Source organism: Gasterosteus aculeatus, chromosome X, assembly GCF_964276395.1.
Source record: "Gasterosteus aculeatus chromosome X, fGasAcu3.hap1.1, whole genome shotgun sequence".
Classification (NCBI taxonomy): Eukaryota; Metazoa; Chordata; class Actinopteri; order Perciformes; family Gasterosteidae; genus Gasterosteus; species Gasterosteus aculeatus.
The window spans coordinates 18,269,435-18,288,732 of NC_135698.1; the positions used below are offsets into that span (position 1 = coordinate 18,269,435).

General features: G+C 46.6%; 2 protein-coding genes across 39 annotated transcripts in view; one reads left to right on the forward strand and one right to left on the reverse strand.

Annotated features, from left to right (window-relative positions):
• The first annotated feature begins 318 nt into the window (after positions 1-318).
• On the forward strand, positions 319-6,645 carry slc27a2 (solute carrier family 27 member 2). Its single transcript, XM_040163446.2, has 10 exons — positions 319-914; positions 2,401-2,610; positions 3,114-3,272; positions 3,376-3,500; positions 3,592-3,786; positions 4,033-4,123; positions 4,292-4,490; positions 4,721-4,818; positions 4,928-5,058; positions 5,483-6,645. Exons 1-10 carry the CDS (start codon positions 437-439, stop codon positions 5,657-5,659), a joined length of 1,863 nt encoding a protein of 620 aa, XP_040019380.2. The 5' UTR covers positions 319-436; the 3' UTR covers positions 5,660-6,645.
• A 789-nt stretch (positions 6,646-7,434) lies between these two features.
• The window catches only part of tjp1b (tight junction protein 1b), a 54,092-nt gene continuing 42,228 nt past the window's right edge, over positions 7,435-19,298 (reverse strand). For 14 of the 38 annotated variants that reach the window (XM_078083275.1, XM_078083273.1, XM_078083274.1 and 11 more), the window contains 19 exons: positions 18,832-18,937; positions 18,106-18,256; positions 17,457-17,565; positions 17,149-17,368; positions 16,848-17,032; positions 16,675-16,770; positions 16,488-16,570; positions 16,185-16,395; positions 16,001-16,101; positions 15,553-15,903; positions 15,045-15,257; positions 13,181-14,032; positions 12,590-12,681; positions 11,931-12,146; positions 11,678-11,814; positions 11,125-11,590; positions 10,791-11,005; positions 9,559-9,897; positions 7,435-8,975 (listed from right to left, as the gene is read on the reverse strand). In XM_078083275.1, the coding sequence (XP_077939401.1) occupies positions 9,596-9,897; positions 10,791-11,005; positions 11,125-11,590; positions 11,678-11,814; positions 11,931-12,146; positions 12,590-12,681; positions 13,181-14,032; positions 15,045-15,257; positions 15,553-15,903; positions 16,001-16,101; positions 16,185-16,395; positions 16,488-16,570; positions 16,675-16,770; positions 16,848-17,032; positions 17,149-17,368; positions 17,457-17,565; positions 18,106-18,256; positions 18,832-18,937 (4,106 nt within the window). In that variant the 3' untranslated portion in view covers positions 7,435-8,975; positions 9,559-9,595. The remainder of the gene's footprint in view (positions 8,976-9,558; positions 9,898-10,790; positions 11,006-11,124; positions 11,591-11,677; positions 11,815-11,930; positions 12,147-12,589; positions 12,682-13,180; positions 14,033-15,044; positions 15,258-15,552; positions 15,904-16,000; positions 16,102-16,184; positions 16,396-16,487; positions 16,571-16,674; positions 16,771-16,847; positions 17,033-17,148; positions 17,369-17,456; positions 17,566-18,105; positions 18,257-18,831; positions 18,938-19,298) is intronic. The other 24 variants (XM_078083282.1, XM_078083281.1, XM_078083278.1 and 21 more) reach the window with 10 other exon arrangements.

Below are 19,298 nucleotides of genomic sequence, written 5' to 3' on the forward strand. Positions count from 1 at the left end.
CACAGGCAGAGGTTAAAGGGAGCTGCAGTAAACCGTTCCACCCGGAGGTGGCGCTCGTGAAGCATTGTAATTGTAATTGTAATTTCAACGTCGTCAGTTTTTGTTTTAATAGCTCCTCTCACAGTTGAATAGAAACGGGTTGTGTCACATAACACATGCATAACGTATAGTAATGCAGCACACGGAGAAAGACGAGTAGAAGCCACGTAAATAGATGAATATGGCTGTAAAATCACTTCAGAGCGGACGTGGAAACACGTGGTCTGGCAGAATGAAGGAGGAGTCAGCGGACCGGACTTTGCCCCGCCTCCGGGCCGGAGGGAATCCCCGCCCCCGCTTGAAGTGGTGCCCCGCCCCCGCCGGGGAGCTCAACTTTGGCACAAGTTTCCCCGAGCCGCATAACACTCGCCTCTTCGGAGACGAACGCGCTGCAAAAATGTACATCTGGTTCACAGTTCTCGCCGGACTGGCTCTTGTGTCCTTCTCATTCCTCAAGACATGTTTCCCCCACCTCCACGAGGACTGCGCGTACATCCTGACGAGCCTGAAGCTCTGCTTACGCCTCATCAAATACAAGAAGAGCAAACCTTTCTACAGCGTGTTGGACCACTTCTTGGATGCGGTGAAGAAGCATCCCAGTAAGATCCTTCTGCACTTTGAAGGACGCGAGTACACTTACGGAGAAGTGGACCGGCAGAGCAACAAGGTGGCGCGCGCGCTGCGGGCTGAAGCCCGGCTGAAGGAGGGGGACACGGTGGCCCTGTTTCTGACCAACGAGCCCTGCTTCATGTGGACTTGGGTCGGTGTGGCCAAGCTGGGTTGTTCGGCCGCTCTGCTCAACGTCAACATCAGGTCCAAGTCTCTGCTGCACTGTTTCTCGTGCTGCGCGGCCAAAGTGATCGTGGCGTCCAAAGGTGAGAGAGCGAATAAGCGGGTTAGGACGCTGATCAGGGGCGCAGAGGCTCTCTGTGCTTCTCCGGTCCCCTCCCTCAAACTTTTACGCATGCAAAGTACAAGCAGAAGCTGCTCGTGCCTTCAGTTTTCACACGAATCAATAGTGTTTTTAGGAGGTCCTTGTGCTGTTCTTGGGTGTTTCTATTCCATGATGTTTATTCTACATGTCGGACACATTTAGATTTAGGCATCAGCTGCTGTACATGATGGACTTCTGACAGGCAACACAACACACTTCTCACATTACAACGAAGCTGTTCAGAGATGAAAGTTTAGATAAGAAATGAATACTAACTAACAAGAGTACATTTCCACAGAAAGTTCTGCTGATAATCATATAACACAAGAAATTCTTTATACATTTTGTTGATCTGTCCTTTTATTAATACAATTTCAGAAATGAAGAGGTCAGACCTGTTATTGTTTGTGCCATTTTTAAAAAAATGTTTTTAAAGTTTAAGTAAAAACTTTTGCATAAAACACAAAATGCAAAAGTTTTTCTTACTCCACTACGAACCTCTGATATCTGTATTGATCTTTCAGGTAATGATTGTTGAAGCGTGCGTCTACATACAAAGCATTTGATAAGCTGAGAGCGCGTCATCTGTTGCTATCGGGGCTTCAGTTACCGGCCAAGACTCCTCAAAGTGAACTTTCACCCAAACTCTCATTCAACTGAAATCGTGTGTGGAAGCTCCCAAGCACGCTGAACTCCAGAAGCCTTTGTGAAGAACAGTCCAACGTCCACATTGGGACCTCAGTAGATGTTCTCTATTAGATAAGCACACAAAGATACCCTTAGTATCGTTTGTAACTACTCTGATAGTACCAATCGGCCTTCATTAAGAACTGTTCTCAAGGATTAAAGGCTGTTTATGGTTGTTAGTCCGCACTAAGCAACAAGCTTACAACTGAAATATGCGTTTACTCTATGATTGCAATTCTTGCGGTTTTCGGTATTCTTATATGGAAAGACCCAGAGCCAATCTACACAATATAGATCCACTTGTTTAATTGAACTATTACAAATCATATATGTTCTCTCCTCTGTTGTAGTGGATATTTACAAGAAGACTGGAAAATACATTTTTACCAGACCTATTGATGAGTGACGTGACCTTATCTGACTCTTATCGAACAGCTTTCACTCCCAAAGTAATACAAATGAAAAGTTTCATCTACCCGCCCACATGGTTTCAGCCAGTGTTCTGTACATTTAGTCCTGAGGATCATTCCAGGCAGTTGGAAAAACTGGTTTCCTCCCCTTTCCCAACCCGACGCTAGACCCCCCCCCCCCCCCCCCCCTCCCCACGAAGAAACGCACTCATTCAGTTTCCTGCGCCGTGTGCTTGCGTCCCGGTGGGGTTGCAAAGTAACGCGTGCTCCATTGCGCAACGCGACCCTCTCGACATATTGTGCGGAGCCTGAATGCCTCCCTGTTTGCAGAGCTGGAGGGAGCTTTGGAGGAGGTTCTGCCGACGCTGCGGGAGCAAGGCATCAGCGTGTACCTCCTGTCGGAGACCTGCAGCATCCAGGGCATCAACACCTTGTCTGACAAGATCTCCAAGGCCTCCGATGAGCCGCTGCCCCGGGACCTCAGGGCCAACGTCACCATCAGGAGCACCGCTTTGTACATCTACACGTCGGGCACCACAGGTACACCACCCGAATGAAAGTACACCGCAGCCCTGCAATACTTCTCCATGGGAGCTGAAGCTCATAGAATCGTTCATACACGTGAGCTTGTAGAACCGACTTCCCGCTGAACAGTTTTACTTGTTAATATCAGCAGGTTACGAAAAGAAACGTGCACATTCAGTATTTGTTACACATGCGTTGAAAAGGAGCACCCAGAACTACAAATGGCGGCTGTAAAAAGTCTGCATTGAGCTCCTTTTTTAGCAAACGGTGGCTGCAGTCAGCATGGAGGAAACCAAAAACATGGCCGACTTTGAGGTGAGCAGGGTTGCGTGTTGCTGCAAACAGGATCAGAAAGTCAGGAATTGTGAAGCCTTCTGTCCCTGCGACCGTGACAAGAGTAGAAAATGGGTGGATGGAGAACAGTTTTCCAGTTCCTCCACGTACAAATCCGAGATGAAACATTTTTAACTTCACTTAACTCGTCGCTCACTTATTTGATCTTCTTTTGACTTTGGAAGGTTTACCTAAAGCTGCCGTTGTCACCCATGAGCGGATTTGGACCGCCTGCTTGATTCAGGCGATATGCGGAGTCACATCCGAGGACGTCTTCTACATCAACCTGCCTCTTTATCACAGCGCAGGCTTCGTCATCGGAATGATTGGCGGCATGGAGAGAGGTGACGTAGTCCTCCAGACCCAACAAAGGCTTCACGCACATAGTTCGGGCTCTTAAGAAGATGCTGTCTACATTTACAGTGTTTTCGGATGTTTTTTCCGCAGGTTTAACCATCGTCCTGAGGAGAAAGTTCTCTGCCTCTCAGTTCTGGGACGACTGCAGGAAGCACAACGTGACGGTGATCCAGTACATTGGTGAAACGATGCGCTACCTCTGCAACACGCCCGTGGTAAAAGGAATCGCCCCTGTTAAACCGCTGGTGTTCTGATGTTCAGATATTGTGCACGTTTCTGACCCCGAGTCAACGTCACCTTTCGCAGAGCGACAGCGAGAAGAACCACCGAGTGAGGATCGCCATTGGCAACGGGGTCCGAACGGACATTTGGACCGAGTTTCTGAACCGCTTCGGGGACATTAAAGTCCGAGAGTTGTACGCTGCCACGGAGGGAAACATCGGCTTCATCAACTACACGTCCAAAATCGGTGCAGTGGGACGTCTCAATTTCGTCCACAGGGTAAGAAGACCGGCCGAAACATCTCGACAACCCGGGGCTGAACCGTGAATACATTTTATAAAGACGTTCTTTGTGTCCGTCATTAAAAAACACGCATGCTATGATGTGTCGTCGTTTTAAGGTCATAAACATTTATTTCTTTTTCATATTCATCGTAGAATACGTCTTAAAAAGTCAGTGTAGCGTGTCCTAAAATACTCATTGCGGAGACCAATGAACTTTTTCCGATGACTTTCTTCCGTCTAGTATTTCTTCCCGTACACTTTGATCAAGTTTGACACGGAGAAGGAGGAGCCTGTCAGGAACGCCGCGGGTCTGTGCATCGAGGCCGCCAGAGGTGAGTGACTACTACACACCTTCGCTTTCTTTGGCTCAAACGCAGCGCTTCACATGTTGACTATCGATGACTTTGAATGTAATCTGGTTACGAAACATTTCTGCTTAAAGCAGCACCTCGTGTCCACTGGACAGTTTGATCGACCTCTTTCATGCGTCTTTTTCTCAGGTGAGACGGGACTTTTGGTCGGCATGGTTACTCAGAGGTCGCCCTTCGTCGGCTACGCTGGCAACGAGCAACAGACCGAGAAGAAGAGGCTTCGCGACGTGATGAAGAAAGGAGACCTGTACTTCAACACCGGAGATTTACTTCGGGTTGACGACATGAACTTTGTGTACTTTCAGGATCGAGTTGGTGACACTTTCAGGCAAGCAGTGATTCATTTGTTACACTGATCTGTTGGATTTCTTCTTTTAATCCCCTCAAAGGGAAGCATGTTTTTCCCCATTTGCTGGCAGAATTGGGAAGTTTCTCTTAAGACGCATCATTTCTGACTGAACGGCTCTCATTTTAAGCGCAATTTTCTTCAAAAACTTCCCAAAAGATCCCTTGTCTGATGGTCTGAATGTAAATGTAGTGTCTGTTGCTTGCTTGCAGATGGAAAGGAGAAAACGTTGCCACGTCGGAGGTTGCAGACATTCTCACGATGGCCGACTGCCTTTTTGAGGCAAATGTCTACGGTGTTAAAGTTGAAGGTAAAAAAAGTCCTGATGATGTCAGAGATTCTAATGTAAAAGGAAGTGAAATGTGCTCTCTGCTCTTTAATATGTATTTGATATGTATTCTATTTAATTGTGTGATTAGGTCACGAGGGTCGGATCGGCATGGCAGCTGTCACTCTGAAAGAAGGAGAAGATTTTGACTCTTTGCACATTTATAAACTGGTCGTCAACTACCTGCCAGCGTACGCGAGACCCCGATTCATCCGGATTCAGGTAAAAGAAAAAAGAATACAAAATCGAGTATTTAATCTTATTTTTGGCATCCAGTTATAGTGACTTTGTATGTTTATTAAAGCATAAGTAAATATTGAGTATGAGGTCTGACCCGTTGAGGACTTTTCTGTGCTGGGCTTTATCTCTCAGCCGGAACACAAGCTTCTTGTTTTTTTAGCTCTGTATGCATTGTGTGTTAAAAAGAAGAATTTCATTAATGGGTTACATATAGTTTGGAAACACTGAAAGCCGATAGTGTCTAATAATGTCCACCACTTTAACAAAAATTAAAATAAAAACGTCTTAAACCTTTCAAAAGGTGTTAAGGTTGAATGCAGCATGACGATGATAATGGGAAATATTTCCTCTCAAAAACCCGAATTTGAAAAAACCCCAACTGATTCATGAAATGTTTGTTTTGCAGCCCTGCATGGAGATCACGGGGACATTCAAGTTGAAGAAAGGGAAGTTGGTGGAGGAAGGATTCAATCCGGCCAACATCAAAGATCCTTTATACTTTTTAGATCCCGAGAAGAAGACGTATGTTCCTCTGACTGAAGACATCTACAAAGCAATAGCTCGGCGGGAAATTAAACTCTAACACAAAAGCTTTTAAAGTAGCAGGTACTGAACCAGGCAACAAATTTCTTTCCTTTTTTTTTTTTAAACAAAGATGTAACATCTCAGGGACGGACGAACTTTGCTACGTTGCGCAACTTTTTAACCCTCCCGTTATCGTTAATCCCTGCAGGTCGATGTGATAGCAACAATTTAAACCCCAGGGTGACGATTATTGCACAACTTTATGTATCCGGTAGTTTCAGGTCATTTGTGACCGATAGAAAATATGTGAAGAACATTGAAAACATTTCGTGTTCGTTTTATGTACCACGTAGATAAGGAAAGGTCGATAAAAGCAAATATTACAAGCTGTCATTTAGAGACGTGAAACATCTGAAATTGACCGCAAAGATAATAAGAAGGTTGAAAGAGTACTTTATTATTCAGGAAACTACTGTGCATCATTACGGTTTTTATAAATGTCTTCCTTAATGCCAACAGTGTTTTATGTGTCTTATGGCCCCTGATGTATTTCTAATAATTAAACCGGTGGTATTTTTTCCCCTGGCTTCTATTTTATTATTGGCCGGATAAATGGTGGTTAGTCTCACACAGCTGTGCGTACGCTTTGGACATCTTATTTCTCATTTGCAGAATCTCTCTGAGGAACCTTTTGTGCCGTTGTGTACAAGCAGTTGGTGTGACAATGTTCCAGCCTGTAACAATACTGAGGGAGGGATTCGGTCATTGTATTTGGGGAGGGAGCAACATTCAGACTGCTGATTAAAACAAAGAAGGCTTTGTTCATTCAAATAATTCATTTGAATACATTTTTGTGACAAATATTGGAATTAGCAGGTTTTAGAAAAATTATGCAGCTTTTTGTGTTTTGACCTCTAACTCAAATGTGCTTTTTATGTTGTTACATCCCGTTTGTTTGACTTTCACAACTGGGTCATAAGCAAGGTGGCGCGGTGTGGAAACATCAAGCTCATGTAATAAAGGGTGAAGTTCCACCAAAGGAGACTTTTTGTATGTGGTTTAACATAAAAAAACAGATTTGGATACTCACTTTCTTCGACATGGGGTCTTGCGGTAGAAGGATTATTTGATTTAAAGACCCTTTTGAGAGGTGTGAGGTGCAGTTTGTGATTATGTTGTATTGCTTTATGACAGGAATTTCTATTTTGTCCATTCGGGGTACACGCGCGAAGAGCACTACAACGCACTAGAGCCTCCGAGTTACAAGACCTCGCTCACATTTATTTGGGGTTGAGGTGTGCAGGTTGGCCAGGACAGCCTCCAAGACCGTGAGAGGGACATTTGATGCACATGGTTCTGTAATAGCATCAACCGTTTGCATACTATACAAATAAAATGTCAAGTTACAATTCTAAGAAATTGTCCCACGTTATACAAGATGAAGGGAACAGCCGACCCGCGAGGTCACAGTCATCCTGATCTTTGAGCTCCAATATTTGAACCTCGAGCAGCCGTTCCTCGCTTTGTAGTGTTCGGGAATATGAGACGTTTTTCTGGCTAAAAACACCACCAGTGGGATGCATGCCAATAATGCTGAAACCTCCGTTAATCTTTAAAGAACTCCGTTGACACTCGATTAGCACCAAGAGTGAGCAACTAACCCAGTTTACTGAGTCTACATGTGGAATGAATCGGGAAGCAGCTGCGAATGACAGAAAACTCAAACTCAAGTGTTGCATGTCGACAGCTACACAAACTGCAGAGGAATCCGGGGAGCATTTGGGTGTGTCGATAGGTGAAACATCTGGAGGCTTAGATCAACACAAGCAGTAGTTTCTTTAAAAATGAATTTATTTATTAATACAGTGGTATACCTAGAAATGTGCAGAATGACAAATAAAAGTTGAACCAAGGAAATAAAAATGTCAGCCACACAGGAAAATAAACTAGTGTTGGGTTGAAGCGGTGTTATATCAAAAGAAAATAGTACCAATGTGCCATAATAAATTGTCTATTAGTACAAAAATACATTTCAGGGCACACAATACAGCATCCAGTATCACAAATAAAGGGAGGGACCACTCGTCACAGCAGACCCCCCCAAGTACATCTTTTAAAATCATTTAAACCAAGCACTTCTCTATTTTGTAAATAAGAATAAAAAGTTTTCTGACTGTCAAAAATGCCTAAAGTAGTGTGTGTGTGTTTATATGTTGGTAGAAAAGTCAGACTTATTACTGCTTATGTCAGTTCCAAGGCTCAGGGGTATAACCAGAATAGAAACATAACCAATGTAACCGCTTTCTCTTTTTAAACAAACATTTTATCTTTTATACAAAATAACAAAGATGTACAAAAGTTCATTTACAGAGAACCAAGGCCATATACTAGCAATATTTACAGCAACAATTGAATCATCTTCTATCTTTTTGTATTTCCACAGACTTCATATGCATAGCAGTAAAAGAAAGCATACCTTTTCATCAGCCTCAACTATTCTCGTGTGCTAAATCCAAGTTCAGGGTTTATGAGAAAATGCAGAGACGACTTTTTCTCCGGTAGTGATCGCTAAAACTGAAGGAACCGATGTTTTAAAGTTTCACTGAAAAGTTAATATGCAGATAAGGCATCACTGCTTGCAGTGTACGATGGGATTTTCATGTGTTGAACTAAGTGGTAGCAGGCTTCTGGACCTGAGTCATAGCACATGCATAGATCTCTAGACAGCAGGAGTTTGTAAAATCAAGTCAGTATATTTTAGCACGGTAAAACATTGCTACAAAACATCAGTTTTAAACAGAGACGGAGCCCCGTCAGAACAAACGGGCGTCCGCTAATAATACTTAACCTTCATTCACTTTATTCTTTTTTTAATCTTCATGATGCCTGCGTCCTCCTTCATGAGATGCGCTCAGCATTCCTCAAGAGATTCTCACGAGTGAAACGCATGACCACACAACTCACAAACAAAAGTTTTGCATATACCAACTTTGCTGTTTGTGAGTGTTTATTTTTTCTTTTCTTTATTTTTTTTTTTTTTACAGTACACAAAAATCCCATTGTAATATTAAATGAGGTCCAAAATACTCTTTTTTTCTGCACCGCTCTGGCCTTTAAAAAAAATTAGCTACAAAAGTCAAAATGAGATCATTCAGTCTGTGGCACTGGTCATGCATTCCGACTTCACTTCCTTTATTTGAATCTATTTTTTGCAAGCCTTGAAAGCACCGAAGGCCCCACTGTTTATCACATTCAGTTACAGGCCAGCTGTCGCCCTCTTCAGAAGTGGTCGATGAGCACAGACACACAGTTTGCACCCACCATGTAGTTTGGGTCTCCGGGGAGAGATTTGTTCTGCCAGGTTTTGGCATCACCTGCAGGAAAGAAGAGACATGTCAGCATCCTCCACAAAAACACCACAGATGCTCAAAAACAAAAGATGAGTGTTTCGAATTACTGTCGCCCACCATGACTTTTTGTGAGTAGTTCATGTCTGATGGATTGTTGAATGTTAATTCATATGCTGCCAAATGATCATATCATCATGTCTGAGAACACAGCAGTGCAGGTTCTCATGGAAAGATTGTTTCAGGTGGTTCGGATGCAAACACCTACTGTACATATTGATGAATGACATCAACGTTTAACCTGTTTATTACGCCGATGGTGTGTGGCTAATTTAACCACTAATAGTTTATGATAACTAGAGTTTCATTGTGTCCAGCTTTTGAGAACAAAGAAGAATGTGTGAAGTAAAGCTAAAACACATGGGTTTTGTACCCTCACTATAAAAAAGTGATACTTTAACCATTTAATCTGGCATGTTTTGGCCAGTCAACAGTCAAAATCCCCAAATAAACAAAACAGTTGTAAAGCAGCTAAAATTTATAAAGTTGCAATGCAACTGACTCGGTTCTATTAAAATTGATTAAATATTTCCACTCCAGTGGCACTTACATGTTTTTTGTTCTTTTGAACTGAGGAGCCTTGATCATTAATCCTTCGGCCCCCCGACAGTTATATTAATTGACAAAAACAGCACAGGGATGAAGAAGAAATGAGGGGAAACATGGAAACCCGGAGGAAATGATTCAAATGAGTCAGTCATCACAAAAGCCAGCCCAGACCCCAAAAGGACAGAGGACAGCGTACCCGACGAGGAGTCGGAGGATTTTAGAGCAAAAGACCAACCATCAGGGGTCATAGACGCACAGTGAGGTAAGCGCAGCTCCACCGGCTTCAGGAACTTGAGTCCATGCGGGCCGCACATCACCAGTGGACTGAGCAGCGTTTCTCCTGCACGGACACACGACAAGGTGTCAATTCCACAAAGTAAACATGCAGGAATTAAATCAGCATGCGGGATTATTTATTACCCAATCGAGAGGCCAAATGGAGTCTTCATGGTCAGTGATAATTAACAGTTAGGTGACTTGACAGATTCATTCAATTACCAAACTCCCTTGCTGCTTAATGTTAATCTAAATAAATCCTCTTAATATCCCTGCTGGGATGTTATTTAATGTCAGAGCTAATTTCTGACTGTGTTCCGCCTGTTTATCAGCTTTTTACTTTGTTTTTATGTTAATGTGGTTATTATTCTCATGAGATTTACGTTTTTATTTTATTTTATTTTTTAGCACTGGTGCCTCACAGCAAGAAGGTCCTGCGTTTGACTCAGGCCCAGTGGCCTTTCTGTGCATGTTCTCCCCGTGTCTGCGTGGGTTCTCTCCGGGTTCTCCGGCTTCCTCCCAGAGTCCAAAGACATGCTCTGGGGATCAGGTTGATTGGGGTCTCTAAAATGCCCGTAGTGTGTGTGAATGGTTGTGTGTCTCTGTGTAGCCCTGTGATTGGCTGGCGACCAATCCAGCGTGTAACCCGTCTATTGCCTGAAGTTGGCTGGGATGGACTCCAGCCCCCCAGTGACCCTGTGTGCAGGATAAGTGGTTTGACAATGGATGGATGGATTGTTATTGTGTCCAGCTGTAGTCTGTCACAAATGTATAAAATCTAGAAACATTTTTGGGATTATTATATATATTATTATACAATAAAAAGATGAATCAGGACTCCATTAAAAGAAATACAGGAAGGAATTCTGGCTTGATAACTAATTTTTTACTCTTAATAACTTCCAGTGTCGTATCGTTTGTTCCTTGACATCATCTAGACTTAAGCAAAGGACTGACCTTTCTCCTTGTCGAGGGGGGGCAGGATGCTGTTGTCCCGGCACACCTTGAAGTAAATCTCCTGCTCCACGCTCTCGGGGATGGCGCCTTGGGGGATGATGATGCTGACGCCCGTCTCGATGGAGCTCAGGACCCCTCCGTTACCGTTGAAGATCCCCCGGGCGGTGGCCACCACCGTGTGCCCTTCGTCGTCGTCGTCGTCCAGCGTGCTGGGGCTGAGAGACGAAGCACAAAAGTCAGCGTCCTCAGTCAAAAGCAGAGGACACAGGAACAAACCCCACGGGTCTCTCAGAGAGCCTCCTGCTGCCGTCCGGTGTGAGGACGAGTTGCTCACCTTACAGGGACGGCCTTGGGAATGGCGTTGATGTTATTGTGCTGGTATTTGGGCCTGTTGTCCATGGTGCGTGTGAAGGTGTCCAGGCCGCTGTCGTGGTCCGGGGGCTGCGGGGACAGCGCAGGCCTCCCACTGCTGTTGCTCACCACAGCGGATTTACTGGGGAGCTCCGTCTTCACCGGTGTGTCGTTGGGCAGCAGGTTGTGGTTGAACTTGGGACTCTCAAACTTGCGCTCAAAGGGCCGGGCTGAGCTGGTGTACGGCTTGGGGACGTAGCGGTTATAGCTCGCTGGAGGGGGGGCGCCCAGCGTCTTTGGCGGTGCAGCGTCAGTGCCGTTGACCGGGGACTTCTCGGGGAGGCCCCTCGGGGGCGGGTAGCCCCCGGGGGCGGGCTCGTCCCTGCTGGCCGGCCGGAGGGCCGGCAGCTCGGGTTTGGGGGAACTCAATGGCTCGGGGATGCAGTTCGCTGGGAGCGGTTGAAGGGAGACACAATCACTCAAACGGCGTCTTTGTGCAACTCTCGTATTCTCGCACTTTAGAAGACAGAGCTTACCGTCATTGGGGCTGAGCTTGAGCAGTGCGTTGGGCGGGACGGCGGACCCCGGGGGCCCGTACTGTGACGATGGGCTGATTTGGGGCAAGGGTTCATATCTCTTCTCCACTCCACTCACCTTCTCTACGGACTCCACTCTGCGGTACACAAACATTACGGTTAACAAAACAATGATGATGGTGCAGCAGGTGGAGCTACATGGCTGAGTGGTTTTGAACATCCGCCAGCAGTGCTGAATGAGTCGTAGTCCTACCTGTTGTACGGGTAGGACAGCTGAGCTGGTTTGGGCAGATCGTGGAAGCGGTGGATGCCAGGGTTGGGTTGGCCCATGGCCTTGCTGTCGAAGCTACGGCGATCAAAGTAGGACAACTGCTTCCTGTAGTACTCCTCATCCTCATCTGGGTCATAGTGGTTAGAACGCATTACATCATCCAGGGGTTTAGTATGGGGCTTTTGTGGCTCAGGGCCCCTGCAGAGGAAGCAAAAAGAAGCAAGTAAAACAACGGCTGGGGAAAACCGTACGTTTGGTCGCAAGTTTTGAATGAAAATATCCAGACTGTCATTTAGGTTTGATGTAAAAATGTATTCATTTGAAGTCAATGACATGAAAGCAATCTGGAGATCCAAGATGGGGTGAAGAGCTCAGGACAGCAATGAGACGTGCAGGGAGCAATGACATTGCTAATGACCTTGTGAACATACAGAGCTGGTAGTCTTGCCAATAAGACACTTTGGTGTTGTGTCCAGAGACACAAAACACATCACAGACTGGCTTGCTACACGCTGACGTGTGTCCACTAGGTGGAGCTCAAGCTCATCCTATATTATAATTCCAAAATGCCTCTGCGAGTATCTCAGAGTTGTCCTTCACCCACCTACTTTGCAGCCCAGGGTTCTGTGAGGGTTACATACCGATAGGTGGATTTCTCCTGCTCCAGGTTGCACAGGGAATTGGCTTTGAGGACTGGGCCAGGTGCAATCACAGGTTTGGGAACATCTGCAGGCTGAAAGGCAAAAGGGGAAAACGTCTCTTCGATGCTTCTTGCATTTAATACACATTTCTGTACACATGAACGGATTGCACGCACATGCATGCATATCTGTGCTTTACAGCTCACAGGGCAGAAGATTACAAAACAGACAGTAATTTAAATTGAATTAACTGCTCAAAGCAAGATCACCATTACCAAACCCTTTTATCGGGCTAATGAAGGCTCCATTCAGAAGTTTGCTCAACATGACCCACCTTGTACCAGGCAATGTTTAAATTTAGACAAGATGATGCCACTTTATGCCAATATATCTGACTGCAGACCACTTTGAGTATCTGCAATTTAATTGTCTGCAAGAATTTGTCAGTGATAGAGATATTTTAGGAGGTTGAAATGCCGAGGGACAAGGTGTTCACATAAAAAGGTCGACCAGGCGAGTCCCACCAGCAGCATTCACAGCGTATGTTTGCCCCGTTGAGGCGACAGCTGTACACCTCTGTGAGGAACTCACTCTGAGAGCCGATTCTCCTCCTTCTTTAGCCCTGTCCACAGAAACAGACCGTTTATTCTCAAACATCTTTACTCTGTTGAGCACCGACTGTGGCTTCATGGCCGGGTCGTCGTCCAGGTCTTCCCGTGGCGGCGGAGGGAGGGGTTTGGAGCCCGGAGTGGTCGCTGGCTCGCCGGGGGAGGGCAGGCTCTCTGGTTTATGGGGGGGAATTGGGTGTTCAGAGTTCATCATGGGGTCGTGCATCCCTTGCTTAAAGCCCCGGTTTGCAGGCCCAGGAATGAAGGTGGGCCTCAGACCGGACTCACTGTAATACTGCTTTGGGGGCTCCGGCGAGCGAGGTGAACTAACGGGGAAGCCGCGAGGCTCCGCCTCGTAAGGGGAGCGGGCGTCGTAGCCGGCCGGAGGCGGGGGCTCATCGTAACGAATGGGCCCTGCTTTACTGTGCCGTCGTCTGCCGTCGTAGCCCACCGGGGGGGCCTCATCGTAGCACGGCTGAGTGGGGCTGTAGTCCCTGCCCGGCCCGTCGTCGTAGGGCGACCGGGCGTTGTAGCCCACGGGTTGCTGGTGGCCCGGCTGGTACCCTGCGGGCTGGGAGGACGGGGTCTGCTGGTCATAGGGGGCCCACTGCTCGTTGTAATGAGGCACACGGTTGTCGTAGTGCAGGTGGGGGTCGGTGTTGTGAGGCTTTGGTTCGGTGAAGCCGCCTCCGTCGTACCCGTAAGGCGGGTGGTCGTATTCGCGGTATGGCTGTTTGTCCTGGTACGGCGGCTGGTGACAGTAGCTCAGAGACTGCTTCAGGCCGTGGTGGATTCGCACCGGGTCGTCCATATTGTACAGATCTTTCTTGTACATCTGCGAAGAAACAACACTAAATGAATTAATCCGTTACATCGTCATCAACATGTTGGAGGACAGAAAGCAGCCGGGGAAAAAAGGCCTTCCAAACACCAGATTGAGAAACACTTCCAGATTACATTCAATATGGAAACATTATATTGGAAACCTTGAAAATAAACCAAAATCATTAGAAAGAGAGATCTGTTTAATTCAACAAAAATCTATTTAAAGTGCAATTAAACAAGCAAACCGTTGTCCATTATTCCAAAACAGTCCTGAATGCCTGTTTGACAAGATGCCTCTCAGGAATGATTATAATCATCATAATACGGACACAACTGGTCGTTACACACTGTTAAACGGTTTTTAAATAGTGAACTAATTTGCACATTTCTGAAAGGCCTCATTTCAAACAAATGACGTGTAGCCTGTAGACAGCCAATCTAGTTACAGTACCCAACGGGGGGGAAGGTTGTTTGTTGTCATCTACTCGGGACAAAACTACTAAACCTTAGACACGATGCCGTGTGCTGTTGTTTTTAGATATTGCTTGATTCTAAATCATTACCAAGAGTACTGTCTGCAGGTTAGCTTTCATCATGCAACCAACATTCAGTTTGCACCTAAACTACTGACACTACGACAGACGACATTTCTACCACTACGATGCCACTGCAAGTGCTTCTATCGTTCATCTACAGAGAGTTAAAGCTGAAAGGAACCCAACAAACACCAGGGGCCATGCAAAGGAAGTAAGAGGCAACAGTTAGAGCTGGTTGTGGATGTCTTCACCCTGGTCAAAGACTCAGATGCACCAGTCCTCCTGGTCTCCCAGCCCACTGTGGTGCATGTGGACTAGTTTGTCGCACATCTCTCACAGCTGTGGGAGCGAGAGGCGCACAGTGGGTCACACAGTGTAGGCGTGTCATGCAGAGAGCGAGTGGAAAGCATGTGCTAGGAGACAGGCAGTTTAAACAGCAGGCTGTGGCCCAGGCCCGGTCCGAGTGGCTGTCGAAACAGCGGGTACCTTTGGTTCTGGACCAGGCGGTCCAGACGGGTGGGGTTCAAGTGGTGTTGGCGGGGGCTGAATAAGCTCAGGGGCAGGGCTGGGGCTGCTAAGTGAGTCGGCCATAGGAGGAGCTGCGGCTGCGGCTGCAGCAGCAGGCGTCTCCTCTAGGTGCAAACCCTCAAGCTGTACAGGCCGCTCAAGGGCAGGGGGCGCTACCACCGCCTCATCTCGCTGTGAAGTATCGTTAGGAGACATTTATAACACAGCCTGCCGAGGGCACACAAAGTACAGCTCACCCCCAACACCATCTTCTTCCTGACACTGAATCACGTTCACACCAGCCAGAGAATGTGGTTAAAATAGATAACATACCAGTAGCTTCTAAAACATGTTTATAACTGCAACGGGCATTTGCTCTCATCAAAAAGGTCAGGACACAACACTGAACACCGCTATTCCTCAGCGCTGCGGCACTTTCAGCCCCCACCCAACTCCGACGCGTGCAGCCCGCGAAGCTAAACGTTACCTGTTGCGGAGCGGCCATCTTGAACCCAGCGGGGTCGATGCGGCCGGCCAGGTCGGGCTGCACAGGGTGCTGGTAACCGGGGTAACCAGGGGTGTCCGGAATCACGGGTGGGTCCTCTCGCACCGGCTCGGAGGAGCGGGTGATGGCGGGCTCCGTGGGCAGGCCCACCTCGTCGTTCAGGGTCTCGTCCAGTTCCTGGTCTGTGTACGCCCCGCCCTCCGTGTCCGTGTCCTCGTAGTCAGACGTGTGCCGGCTGTCCGTGCTGTACATGGAGTACTCGCTCCCTGGCGCGGACAGGTAGGACAGGCGGTCGTCGTGGATGTCCAGGTCATCCTCCGTGGTGCCGTCCGCCTGAGCGGGGGAAGGGATAAAGAACGTGCCGCTCGGTGAGACGAAAGGGGATCAAACGCGTTGATGAGGGAGAAGGAATGACACAACGGCCTCTCACCTTGCCCTCTGACACCCACACCAACTGGTTCTGCTGTTGCTGGATTGTCTCCTTCAGAGCTCCGTACCAGCCATCATTCATATTGTTCATGTTGATAGTGGCTAAAAGAGAGTTTTTTTTGGTAAGCATCACTTCATGAATTCTAAAACACGTAAGGGGGGAAATGCACACTAACCACACTCACTGGTGAACAGGTGGTGGTTATTCTTCCTCAGTTTGATGGCTCTCTCATAGAGCTTCCTGGCACTCTTCCTGGACTCTGAACACAGTCTGGTCCTCATGTTCTTCACACCCTGCTTAGTATCAGGGTTTAGGAAGACTACGATCGGGTACCACTGAGCGTAATTCAGCCTGTCCACAGCGTTCGGGGTGATGTCCAGGACAGCATGCTTGTCCTTAAGGGGAGGAAAGAAGGAAAAAGAATAATCCGTGAAGAAAGAATCAAAGAACCGAAAACTTTTAATATTAAACAAGGAGGCCTATTCACTCTGTCAATGATCTGCTTGATGGTGTGAAGACGAATGATTCCTGAACTACGCTGGTCTGTTCCTGCATCTCTCGGTTCACTCTCTGGAAAACAAGGTTTGAGGGATTAATGAAGAAAACAATCTTAAGCACGAATACATTTAGCTCATGATGCCTACATATGTGCAGTAGAATGTTTACAAACATACTTGCAAGCTCAAAAAGATCAGTCTCTTCTCTGGAGAGTTTTTCTCGGGCAACATCAGCGATCGGCCCAAATATCACCACCGGTCTCAGAAACCCGGCTGCACAGAAATATGAAAAACACATTAAGAACCAGAAATATAGGCCTCCGGCTAGAAGACGCCGTCAGGGTCCTCACCCTCTCTCAGTACAACTCTTTCATAAGCTGGGAACTTTGTCTGGACTGGCTGGGACGAGAGATCCTCTCTGCTCTTCCTCAGGTTCCTCTTTGAGCTCCGAAGACCACGGAACCTCCAGAAGTCGGCCCTGTCGCCCCCGGCTGTTTTGGGGAGAGTGTATTGCACGCTGGACAGCTGCTCCGCTCTGTTAACAAACGGCAGAAAGAAAAGAGTTCTTTATTGCAACACCAAGCAAATGCAAAACAGAAATACTGCCAATGTCTAAGGACACTACATGGCAATGATAATGAAAATGATCACCTGTTCTTGTTGGGGATGATGCCCCTCTCCACCTCCTGGTGATTCTTGCCGATGCGAATAGCCAGCCAGGAGCCCAGCTTCCCGTTGTAGAGGGTGTCCACCACACGGAACACCTCGCCCTTGTTGAAGCTTAACCCATACGGAGATTCCTTCTCGTACTCAAAGTGGGTCCGGATGTAGAAGGAGTCACCAACGTCTGACTCCACAATCCGCCGATACACTGAGAAGCAGAGGGCGAGTCAGAAACATTCGGCTCATGTGATCCCTAAATAGGAATATCATCTCATTTCCTTACTCACTTCACTTACCATCTTTCTTCTTCTGGGCAAGAATGGTGACCTCTTCCCCCTTAGGAAGGTCAAGGAGGAACAGCACCGCCTCCTCTCGGATTATGTTTGCAAAATCTACATTATTTACCTGGAATCAGGGAACACAGGAGATTTTAGTAAAGGAGTAGGCTTCATTGTTCAGAGCGTGTGAGAGGAGGCGTAAACCTCAATTTAGGTAAAAAGGTTTGCATAGTTCTGGCCTTTCTCAGTACTGTCGGAGTATCTTGAGATTTTGCTGCACTAGAAGAAATCAAGGCATTCCGCTTCATACTAAAAGAAAGGACTAGGAGGTACAAACAGGGAGATATATGGCTTTGAGGAAATGGAACAAACAGCTTTTTTGTGTGCGCTCCCTCGAGGCCTTTGCTAAGAGACCACCGTGGGAGGTACAGGAATTTTGGAGCAGCCAGTGTGTAACAAGAAAATAAAGGGAAAAAAAAGCTTTAGGACGCGTACCCCATAAAACATGGTTGTTTACAGACACACTTAGGTACCCGTTGTTAAAACGAGGAGAAGAAAAAAACATCACATAGAATAACAGCTCAAGTTCTGGACATTTAACTTATTGAAAACTTCACTTTTTCAACAACTCTTAAGTTGCCATGTGAACAAAAGTGAAGTATCTCACCCTGAGAATTTGGTCACCCTCCTCCAGGCCCTCTTTAGCAGCTGGGCTGTCCTCAAGCACTCCAGCTACAAAGATGCCCACATCATTCCCCCCGGCCAGCCGCAGCCCCACACTCTCTCCCTTCCTGAACTTCACAAGCTTCATGCTTGGCCTGAGGACGGGGAAGAATATTGTTAGGAGAATCTTTTTTGACATGACACCATTTGATGGCATTTCCGTCTCTCCAGAGAAAATGTATGAATAGATGAGTGACTCTTGGATGCAAGCCGGGTTTTCTCTTTTGCTGAGACTATTTTCTCTTCACTGAGCTTATGAAGCCAAGAGGTAAAAAATGTCTGGAGAAATAGAAGAGAAAGGCACAGCGATGGACAACATTTGAATTCATTTCATATAATTTGGCTAAGGAGAAAGAGAACCTCAGTAAACTGTCTCACAGTCACTGACAGTTGTGCATTTAATCAAATAGCATATTAAAACTTGCCAGGACACCAGTGAATCCAGAAAGTCGGCATTACTTGACAGCATTGAAATCCACGCCTTGCAAAGCTTTGTGCAGACGCCATTGTGGAAATGGCCCATACCTATTCCAAGATGTTGCTATATGAACGGCAAATAAAATCCCTTTCAGCTTTTATTAAAGTGGACTGAGATTCATGAAGCGAAACACCGCTTGCTTCTGTATTCTAATAAGAGTTGAATACTTGATGTGACATGTGTTAATATTACCGTAGGATGCTTTCGTCATGAGCAGCACTCGGCACCGGGGCATCAGAGGGACTGACTGGCAGGTCTACATCTGGCTGTCCAGGCTGAGCGTACACGGGTTTGGGCTCTGCACCAAAACACAACCTCAGGTCATTAATGCAGACACGAGCACTGAGCCGTTTTCAAAACCAAGAAACATCAAACATCCACAGCTTAACAACACCGCGGACACGTTTGTTAAACTAGGTACAATAGCGCTAATGAAAAGCTCAACTGTTAAAATCCACACACCGGCAAAGTGTCACAACAGATGCTTGCGCGCGCACACACACACACACACACACACACACACACACACACACACACACACACACACTCTGAAGGCACATAGTGTCCTAAGCAGGGAGGTCAAACAGAAAGGCAGCAGAGGGCTGCAGGCTGGGGAAGAACGTCACACTCTATCAACTCATACGGTCTATTTTCATTTG